Source organism: Esox lucius, chromosome 8 (assembly GCF_011004845.1).
Source record: "Esox lucius isolate fEsoLuc1 chromosome 8, fEsoLuc1.pri, whole genome shotgun sequence".
Lineage (NCBI taxonomy): Eukaryota > Metazoa > Chordata > Actinopteri > Esociformes > Esocidae > Esox > Esox lucius.
Window position 1 is genome coordinate 10,977,622 of NC_047576.1, and position 11,197 is coordinate 10,988,818.

General features: G+C 37.2%; 2 protein-coding genes across 5 annotated transcripts; one reads left to right on the plus strand and one right to left on the minus strand.

Annotated features, from left to right (window-relative positions):
• Positions 1-1,152: 1,152 nt before the first annotated feature.
• Positions 1,153-11,021, minus strand: gpx4a (glutathione peroxidase 4a). 4 transcript variants are annotated; one of them, XM_010871561.4, is made up of 7 exons: positions 10,955-11,021; positions 3,212-3,306; positions 2,957-3,101; positions 2,700-2,851; positions 2,412-2,436; positions 2,053-2,112; positions 1,153-1,462 (listed from the first exon to the last, which is right to left on the minus strand). In XM_010871561.4, the coding sequence occupies exons 1-7, from the start codon at positions 10,979-10,981 to the stop codon at positions 1,430-1,432; spliced, it is 537 nt and encodes a 178-aa protein (XP_010869863.2). In that variant the 5' UTR covers positions 10,982-11,021; the 3' UTR covers positions 1,153-1,429. The 4 variants fall into 4 exon arrangements, with proteins under 4 accessions (XP_010869863.2, XP_012990427.1, XP_012990426.1 ...); XM_013134973.3 differs by lacking the exon at positions 10,955-11,021 and adding an exon at positions 6,916-7,047; XM_013134972.3 differs by lacking the exon at positions 10,955-11,021 and adding an exon at positions 6,895-7,042.
• On the plus strand, positions 8,008-10,281 carry polr2eb (polymerase (RNA) II (DNA directed) polypeptide E, b). The gene is given in 7 exon segments (NM_001303752.1): positions 8,008-8,201; positions 8,615-8,789; positions 8,940-9,055; positions 9,162-9,242; positions 9,350-9,408; positions 9,605-9,683; positions 9,771-10,281. Coding segments are annotated over 7 exon segments (633 nt in total). The 5' UTR covers positions 8,008-8,144; the 3' UTR covers positions 9,837-10,281.
• Positions 11,022-11,197: the final 176 nt, after the last annotated feature.

Genomic DNA, 11,197 nt, shown 5'->3' on the forward strand with positions numbered 1-11,197 from the left:
GCCGACTAGACAGTTCATGAAGGAAATCTATCAGGCCCTGATAGATATTGTATTTCTGTGGAAAGGCCTCTTTTAATCTTCAATATCTTTTACTATTCCTGTTGTGGATGGGCGTGTGAAGCGATTCTAATCTCTATCCCAGCCCACCAATATAGTAACCTATAGTTATACTGTAGTTCAAATACTGGGGACATAAAAAGTCTACACATTCCTGTTAAAAAGCCAGGTTTTTGTGATGTAAAAGAATAAGAAAAAGATAAATAATGTCAGAACATTTTTCACTTTTAATGTGACCTATAATGTGAACAATTCAATTGAAAAACAAACTGACATTTTTGAGGGGGAAAAATACATACTTTTTATATCCACTGTACATGATATCAGTCTGGCTAAAATGTGTACTTTCTATAGTTCTTATTGCTTGGAGATCTTAGGTTTGTGGGACGTTGCCATTGTACCATAGCTAACTGCTGTATCCAGGGATGGGTTAAACCTAAGAAACTTTGTTAGCTGTGGTTTATTGGCCATATGCCACACCCCTCGTGGCTTATTATAACTTTATATAAACTGGGCGGTTCCAATCCTGAATGCTGATTGCCTGAAAGCTGTGGTTTATGAGAGCATATGAGAACTGTATTACAATATACAGTTCTAATATCATTGGAGATTTATAGTAGCAATTATGCACCTAAGAAGTTTGTAGTATATTGCCAGTACACCACACCTGACTGCTTTGCTTCCAGGCACTCTGTGCATCATGCTTAAGAACAGACCTTAGCTCAGCTGTGGAATATTAGCTATGTATCACACTTCCTTGTGCCTATGTAACAGCAGTTTAAACACATTTCTTGTACCATTTGTGGTTATGTCCAGTAGAGGGCAGTGTAACAACATTCACACAGAGAATATTCCAAATTCAATTTCAGGCACTACCACTCACATGAAGGAATGATCTCAGGTGGTAAATCAAAAATGCTTCTCCTGTACAGTTGATAAGCAAGTTGAATTTCTTGTTGCATCACATGGAACAACCTTGTCCACATCAACTCAGTGCAAAGCATCAGCAGAACATAGCCGCGGGAACAGTGGTTTTATTACGGTTCTGCGTGTGTAGTACGTGTTAGGAATTCAAAACAAGAAACACAAAGGCAATTTAGTTTAATTACCAAATACTTCTGTTTATTGTTATAAACTCTGGGTCATGGTCAGCACAGTGTCAGGGTTACACTCCAGTGTTCTGGCAGAGTATAAGGGATCCTTCCCCAAGGGGTTGCACGCCGTTTTCATCAGGTCTGTCCTGCCCGTTAGGTTTTCGGACAGACCGTCACTGGTCTGGGGACTTGGACACCCCTTACACCCATTGGCTCGTCAGAGAGAACAAAAGGGGAGTATCATGAGTGTGCTGGTCAGTCTCTCAGTCATCAAAGAATTACAGGTACTTGGGAAGATCCTTCTCTATCACCTGAAATGAAGGAAAGTAAATGAATATTTTAATTAACTGCATTCAAGCCTTTAATTCATTTTCAGTTATCTTTCTCTTTTTAAATGGATTTAATATAAATGCATGTTATGTGTTATGCAACATCCATGACAGTGGTTTGCAGGTGTCAGTTTGTTTCTGTGTGATTTTGCATTCATTGTTTGAGAGGCAGCTATAAAGGAAAGCATGTCATACATTCACATTGTCTATGTGCTTCATATAAGACTACTGCTTATGTTGAGGCCAACACCCTTGTCATCTTGAACCATACAAAACCTTAACTTTCCTCTTGCCTCCATGTGACAAAGCAAGACTCTGTTCAACTGGACTAAGTCATTCCATCACTAACATCAATTTCATGGAGTTGTGAACACATTTAAAAAAAGGTTTCCAAGAAGCTTCTATGAGTAATGGGTAATTTCCCAAATTCAGAAGGCAGAGTGATATATAGGGTGTTTCCAGGCCCGGAGTGGGGCTACTGCTGGGTGCTGCTTTGTCATAAATGCGTCAGTGAGCCCATCATAGGTGCTGAAATTAGACATAACGTGTGAGAGAGAAAGTCACAGACTTACACTGGGATCATCCATTGGGCCATATCTCTTCACAACCTGGCCCTCTCTGTTGATCAGGAACTATTAAGGCAGGGAAAAGGGAGAGTTTAACCAAAACTAATTCTGTAACTTTTAATATCCGTCTGTAAATGTCCAATGAAATATCTGTTTGTATGACTGACCCCAGAAAGACCTAATAATAAAATGTGTTAAAAGAGCCTGGCACGGAGTAGGCAAAAACATTCAATTTGGCCACTGCAATGAACAACCATTGCTTTCACCAGAGAACTCCTTGGCACAAAAATCTGGGTACACTCAGCTGATACTTCTAGTCAACATTCTGCTGATGTGATTATAACTGACAGCTAACAAATACATACCTTAGTGAAATTCCACTTGATGGAACTGACAGGGAGAAAACAAGAATTAGATCAAATAATAAATAATTAACCCAGTGATAATTATCAAACTCTTTCACTACGTTGAAGACGTCAAAGCTATTTTGAAATACTTCACTCAGCATTAGTTGGCAGTTTGTAAATAAATGCTAAAATGTATCCTAAAGGCTTACAATGGGTCATATACAGCCATAGAATGAGTCAAACTGAGTTCTTAGGTCATCCCGTTAGCTAGGATGTCTCCCTGGAATTGGATCAACTGCAACTTACTTTCCAAAGAGGCCTTTGCCATTGGGCTGCTCCTTCAACCATTTCCACAGCGGGTGTGCATCATCTCCATTCACATTAATCTTACTGAACATTGGGAATGCAGCATTGTAGGACTTTGCAAAATCTTTGATCTGAGCTTCAGTGCCAGGTTCCTAAAAATAACAAATCATGAACTATTATAATATGTTAGTCAAAATGCTTTAGGTGTAGACTTGAGACCTATAATTTAAAATCAGATGGGAAAGAGATATAGCTACCTGTCTCCCGAACTGGTTTGAGGGGAAGGCTAGTATGTGTAAACCTTTCTCAGCGTACTTAGCGTGCATCTGTGCAAACTGAGAGTAGTTTACTGGGGTTTTACCTCATTTAGAGGCAACGTTGACGATGATGACAACATCACCCCTACACGCACACAAAATAAGATCGGAGGTCGTTGGAAGTGTTGAATGATTGTGGTTATAATTATGATCATTTTGTATTGGAGTGCTGGGTAAATTCTTCCACCCACTCACCTGTATTTCTCCAGGGACACAACATTCCCATCAATATCCTTGGCAGAGAAGTCATAAATAGATGTGGCCTTCTGCCAGTCCTCGGTTGGATGGGACTAGAAGTGAGAATAGAAAATTAGAGGGGGGAGAGTAAATGTATGCACTGTTTGCTGCCATCTCATGAATACCTGGCTGGTGTGCATGAAGACACACACCCTCACGCTCACTGTTAAGACACAAAATGTCAGCAAACATCCCCAGCGCCCCATGATATTCAACATTCAAATGAAATGTCTTCGCCCTCAGCAATTCTACACACATCCTAATCTATTTGGAAAAGAAAAGCAGTGATTGACATTGATTACAAAGATATTTTTACCTTCCAACAATATACATAATATGTTCTTTCTACATATGATTAATCAAAAAGGAACATTTCAAAGAGTTGGCTTCACATGTCATATACCAGTTATTTACAAGACATCATAACAAAAAGCAAATTTTGATTCACAATTTCTCAATGTTCTTACCAATATCTGCAGCAAGACAGAGAAAAGGACAGTGGACCCTAGTAAATGCATCACTGCCTTTCAGTAAGGTCCACTGAAAAAGGCAGAAAGCTAATGTGACGGTATCCCGTGACTTGACCGACTGTCTTCAGAGTCACATACCTAGTGACTTCTCTGTAATCACCCAATACTAAGAATAATTAACTAGAAAGATAAAGATTCTTCTCTGATAGGATGCTTTTATGTTGACAGGCAAAGGATGATTACAAATGACACAATCAGTGATACGTATTACATAACACTCTATTGGCGATCTCTTCCATAAAGTTACATAAAGTGTAAATTCCAAAGGACAAAGGTAAACACATTCTGGGGAACTGGCCTTGTTATACACAAAAGGTTATAATAAAAACAAAACGTCAACAAGTATTAACCATTCCAACAGTAGTAACTTTACTAGTTTTTAACATGTCAAATATAGATTTTCTTACTAGACATAAGCCAACGACTTCAAGTATTTCAACACGGAATTACACAACACAAGGGTTCTTACATAAATGTCTCAGTTGGGCAACCAGAAACAAATCCAAAGGGATTTCTTTTTTCAGAATTGTTTTTAATGCATTATATTTCAATATCTTTAGCATCATATGGCATAGCATAGAAGTAACAGATGTGCATGGAGAATTATGATTTCACTTTCTAAGCCAGAAGATCTGAAAGTACATATCTTTCAGGTGATGTTCTCAAATATTTTCAATTCAGATCTGTGGTTGAAGGCAATACCACATATAACATGCCTGAAAGTGGTTAGGCAACAGCATTTACTCAGAAGATATTAATTCTGATAAGGTGCAGCCAGAGACAAATACGAACGCATTAAACCAGTGGTTTTCATCCTCTTTGTCTCCAAAGCCTCTGCATTCAAGAATATATTTCACCCCACCACCCCCATTACATTAGAGATTAAATCTTCCCTGTTTCCTTTCAACAAACCTATTACAGACGCAGATATTTTTATTGTGTTAATAAAAACTAAAATGCTTGTTGCCAGTTCCTTCTGCCTAAATTGCTTGATTGTACTTATTTTAAGAAATGTCTTCTATAAAGAAAAACATAGATTTAAACATTAGACCATAATTACAAAAGCTGCTCAGTCATTGTGATGACAGCTGCTGGCTCCTGGAAATAATATGATTAATGTGTGGAGAGATTTCCCTCAGTCCCTCTAAACTTGCCATTATTGTACATTTATACATCCCACTTATAACATACATTGGTCTTAATTGTTTCACTTGCAAATTTCTTGCCCTCTTCTATTTGCACTTCTGGTTAGATGCTAACTGCATTCCGTTGTCCTATACTTGCTCAATGACAATAAAGTTGAATCTAATCTAAAACTCACACAAGGAGACTTGTGAGACAAGCCACAGAGAGGCCAACAATCACTTTAAAAGGAGTTATAGAGTTCAGTGACTGGGAGTGGAGAACTGGTGCCACCCAACCATATCAAGGGCTCTGCATAACACTGACCTGGCAAAAAATATGTTCCCCAAAAAGTACTATCTAATGTCATGTCTGAAGTTTGCCAGAAAGCATGACAGTGGACGCAGTTCAAGACATATCTTGCTGGACAAAACTCAAAGTGCTGTGCAAACCTAACTCTGCCCATGCCTTTAGATAAACCATCCCTATAGTGAATTATGGTGGTGGCAGCATGGCTGTGGGAAGATGTTTTGACCAGGGGGTGCTGATATAAGTTGAGCATGTGGTGGTACTGAACACATATTGATTGGATGGGCAAGGCATGCCCATCAGCCGTAATGACGCAAGTCAAACACATTCGAGATGCAATGGGCCACCAGCCAACAGATTACATGAATGAAACTAAAGTCCCCCAAACAACCCTGTTTCCCAGAGCTATGGTTGGAAGCATCAAGCTGTGGGAAGGCATCTCATCAGGAGGGACTGATCATCTTAAAATTGAAGTTAGAATGGATTGAGCTAAGAAAAAATGCAAGATGATCCGGTCTGCAAATAATTTTAGCCTGGGAGAAAATGTAGCTTTTTATCAGAATGATCACCAAAGCATCATCAGAGTGGCTCAAGAACAAAAAGTTGAATGTCCTAGTGGTTATTCAAAATCATTGAGAATCTTAGGCACTATTTAAAAATGGTGGTCCAGAAACAGTGTCCTAGCAAGCACAACAATCTGCGGCAAATCTGCCATGAAGAATGGGAAAAAATCATTCAGAAACTGTGCAAAGCTTGTAAATCCATACTTCAAAAGCTGTTATTTCAGCGAAAGCTGGCTCTACTAAATATCAATGCGTCAGGGTTGAATATTTGCACAAACAATACATTTCCATATGAATATTTTACAACATTGAACTAAGTTTAATTTCAGTGTTTTTGAATAAAGAGAACAAAATGTCAGTATACCACTTTCAGTGATATGAACGAATTGGTCAGGGATTTGAATACTTTTGCAAGACACTGTATTTGAAGTGTGGGATGTGGATATGGATTGAAAATGTGGATGAATTATTTGGTAAAATAGTTATTTTTATCATTATTTTTCCTTGTCATCTCAAGGCCTCCTGGCACCTCTTTGAGCCCTTCTTCTGAAAACTGCTGCATTAAACCTATTCAAACTTTACCACTCATTGAAGTCTCCAGGGAAAAAAACGATGTACATAACTAACAATTGAGTTTGATGTTAGGCAAGTCCGGACCTCTTATACCAGATACACTACCATCTGTTCCCCACAGATACTAAATAAATACATAAACTGAAAATCATCCAAATGATAGAAGTGTTCATATTTTTCCTGACATGTAGACACAATACGATCTACCAACCTATATCAAATTAATATTGCATCACGTACGGCAGGCTACAATAATTACATTCTGAAACACACAAACGCAGTTAATATTCTCCAAAACACATGCAAACCAAGTTATGCCTCTTGCTATTTACATTTTCAGTAGTAGGATCAACAAACACCAAAATGGCTGGTTAACGTCCGTTATCCAGTGTAAGGAACAGTTGCACCGAAATAGTTGTTTTACAAAATTAGTCTCATTTACTTCCAATTCTGTAAATAACGGATGTAATTGTTAAACAATTAATATTATTATGACTTGATAATATATTTACTCTACATAGGCCATTCGTTCTGTAAAGCATACCATCGTCGTTAAATACAGTACCATCGCAAGAAGTCCACAGCTTGCCAATGTCCCAAAAACTACCAAGACAGGATTTATTCGCCACATTTTGTAACAATATCGTACGTACATTGCAGGCCTATTGTAAGCTCCGCCTGCAAAGTAAATTTAGAAATGTGAGGGGATTCAAAAACAGAGTTTTTGAAAGGAGGAGATTGGAATATCCCACCTCAGCAATGAAGCAACGTAGGCACCCGCCAGTAGACGTTCGATCAATCGTACTCAGGTTGTCAAGCTGCGTCAAGCGGTTGCTAAGGTAATCGTAATGCAACGCCTTATATAACCCACGGTAAAGAAATAAGAGTAATTGAAAAAAAAAACTATTTTAGATCACTGGAAAAATGTGTGCTTCTTGTTCACGTAATTCGTGTTTTTGAGCACCACGTTGACAATTGACAACGTGAAATGGTCGTTAATACTAATGTTTCCTATCTCCTCAAAAGTATCTTTGGGCACGTTCCTTTGCCTGAGGGTTAGTAACGCATAAAAACTTACAGCTTTACAAATGTTTTTTTTATATATACGTGCCCAAAGATACTTTTGAGGAGATAGGAAACATTAGTATTAACGACTATTTCACGTTTTCAAATATTATTATTATATATAATATATATAATATTATTATATATATTTTTTAATTTTTTAATTTTTTATTGTGAATGACTGAATGATCTAAAAAATAATGCTGAATTTGTATATATTATTGAAGTTGATTTGCAGATCTCCTCAAACACGGCCATTGTGTCAGATGACCCCCATTGATGACGTTGCACTAAAAAATGTATTGATGCAATGCAAGGTCTGATCATGTATTTAGAGTTGCGCGTAGCCTACTCAAAATAACGTATGTAGTTTGGGCACCGGTGTGTACCAGCGGACTCAAGCGTGTCAACATTTTACATGTATAGGTTTTTCTCCATTGAGTGTCCTCTTTCAGTTATTCGTTTTTCAACATGTAATAAAATATATACCAATTATATTTGAAGAGGGTAAATAAGAATTAAATAAATGTCAAAATTAGTAAAACATTTTCTTGAGTATAGAAAAAAAGCGTGTGACGCAATCATTGTGCGCGCATATATTAAAGACGTAATAACAGCAACGTGAGTTAGCGTTACCGGGAACTTTTATCTAAGCAGAAATTAACTTACTATTTGTAATATATCGTATACTGCGCTGATTGTTAAATACATTAAACTGACCCAAACGCTATGGATGACGACGAGGAAACGTATAGGCTATGGAAAATACGAAAAACCATTATGCAGGTGGGTTATAATGTAATGTTCCTGAGATTAGCTGTTTAATAGCTAACGTTATCTACTGTAACCAGTTAACGTTAGCTTTATCAACTTTAATGATTAGCTATAATCTAGCACCTAGTAACAAGACTAATCTTGTGACGGTAACTACTTGTGATCATGGTGAAACCCAAGTCACATACGTAAGGGAAGAAATTGGATTTTCCTTTGCTAGCTGTAATTTAATAGTAGTATCTAATTAACCAGGTTAGTCAATTGATATTGAATAACCATTTGTTTAACCCATTCTCATTGCCGACCTGCGTATGAAAGGAGTGTTGTTGCCGTATGATAGTTATATACTTCATGTTTCAATTGATTCACTACGATGGACAGTCACTTTCCATCCAATTTCTCATTTACATTGTACCGTTTGTCAGTTGTGTCATGACCGAGGCTACCTGGTTACCCAAGATGAGTTGGACCAAACACTGGATGAGTTTAAAAGTCAGTTTGGGGACAAACCCAGTGAGGGTCGCCCGCGACGGACTGATCTAACCGTGCTGGTAGCACACAACGATGACCCCACCGACCAGATGTTTGTTTTCTTTCCTGGTATGGTATAGACCAACGTGGGCATAGTAAACGTTATTTTTTAACACTAGTATAAACATGACAGACTGATGCTGACATTTTAAAATAGTCAGCATCAATTTGCAATTAGTTGTGTAATGTTGTTGCGTTTTTTCTTTTTCACCTATGCAGAGGAACCAAAAGTTGGTATCAAGACCATTAAGATGTACTGCCAGCGGATGCAGGAAGAGAACATCACACGTGCCTGCATTGTAGTTCAGATGGGAATGACACCCTCAGCTAAGCAGGTGAGCTATTTTGAAGGATTATATCTTGCTTTTCCAAGCTTGTATTATGTTTTATATTTAATTAAACCCGGTTTACATTTTCTTGTTTGTTTATGTAAAATGTTAGTCTCTAGTTGATATGGCCCCCAAATACATCCTGGAACAATTTCTACAGCAAGAGCTTCTAATAAACATAACTGAGCATGAGGTAAGTTTTGCTGCAATTATCATTCATTACAAATTTTTTGCTCTGTATATAGTACAGTTTAGAGGTTATCAAAATGTCATCTAATGGTCATGTATTTCTTGTTGCAGCTAGTTCCTGAACACATTGTCATGACAAAGGAGGAACTGTCTGAATTGTTGTTACGATAGTATCCTTTCACAGCTTAAAACCAATACCTGGAAGGTGTGCAGAACAAATATTTTATGCACTGTATGAAAATGTATATTCACCCCAAATTGCATTTTGTGTAATTAAATCTTTCAGATAATTAACAGAAAATGAATCTAATACCCTATTAAGTGATAGATCTACTTGTTTTTGGAATTCCTTCAACTGTTTCTCAGTAAACTGAAGGAGAGCCAACTGCCTAGGATCCAACAAGGAGATCCTGTGGCCCGGTACTTTGGGTTAAAAAGGGGCCAGGTACAAGATCAATCTCATTGATGAAATGCCTAACAATTTTATGAAATAACTTTGTCATGATTAACCAGGCTCTCTTTGCTGTGACAGGTGGTAAAAATCATAAGACCCAGTGAGACTGCTGGACGATACATCACCTACAGGCTGGTCCAGTGAAGAATTACATTTGGGAATTGAGTTCATGGTGTCTCTATTGCAGTGTTCAAGCTGTTTCCTAACCGGCATCTCTATACTGTGGATTACAATACAATTTCAGATACTACTATTTTTGTTTGCTATGTTGCTAAACCTTCAGCAACTATTGAGCCAGTACAATGTTGACTTATTATTCCACATTCTAGGATTGTCTCGTTGGAAGAACCCTTTCTTCCCTTTTGTTTAGTTTTGTAATGTAAAACAATAAATCTTAACATTTGAAACTATTCATTTTTATTAAATTGTAAGATTTCACATCACTGTTAGAATAATATAAAGGGGTTAACAAACTCAACTGGTAAAGTGGTAAGTCTTTACTTCTGGTGAGGTTAACCTTTTTTGTATATGTGCATGAAATGTACCTAAATTATTACATCATTGAAGTCCAAATAAAATGAATAGGCTACATTTTCATTCCTTTGTTTCGCAAATAATCCAACACTACAGATCTTTGTTAAATTTAATTTGTTCAAGTGTATTATAAATAAGCAAATGTTTGATCCTATATTGTTCACAAGCAATGACATCAAGCATGTAACTCAATTGTATTTGCATGTTTTGGTAAAGGGAATTCAGAAATGACAGTTTATTGAAAGGAAATACCTAATTTTCATGTCTCCACACAGATGTTCAATTGTGTTCAAATCTGAGCTTTGACTGGTCCACTCGAGGACATTCAGACTTGTTACAAAGCCACTTGTGGTGTTTTGGGTCGTTGTTGTGCTAAAACGGCTTGGTTTTTACTCTGACATGCTTCAGGAGGTTGAGTTACAAGCTTGGTTTTGTAATTTCATGCAAAAAATGTGGGACTAAATACATTTAAATACTGTGTTCACATACTTTTTCCTATAAAGAAATGTAATTTGGGATCAATTTGCTCAGTATTGAAAGTGCATTAATAAGGTCACTATGAAGATCTGAATAGATTTTAATTTTGAAAGAAAATGCAGCAGTGTTTGCTCTCCAGCCAGTGAAAACTACAAATAGAAATAAGAAAATGGCGCCATAAGTTCTGAACTAATAGCCTGAGCAAAGTTTATCATACTGCATTGAATTATTAGTGTAAAATGTCCACATACCTTCTTTTTCCTAAAACGAGTCCCCATGGTACACTACCATCTGCAGTGTGGGCAAGTCAGATAGAGCTGAGCTTTAGAAACCAAATGGGAAGGTTGTGGTCAATATGTACACATGCAAATCAGTGTCCATTTCCTGTAAACTGTACATGCCTTTGTTTCATAGAGTTTCAGTGTTATTTGTCACTTATGTTCTCTTTTCAGCACTGAATAATCAGTTATCACTATTTCAATTGAATGACTAAA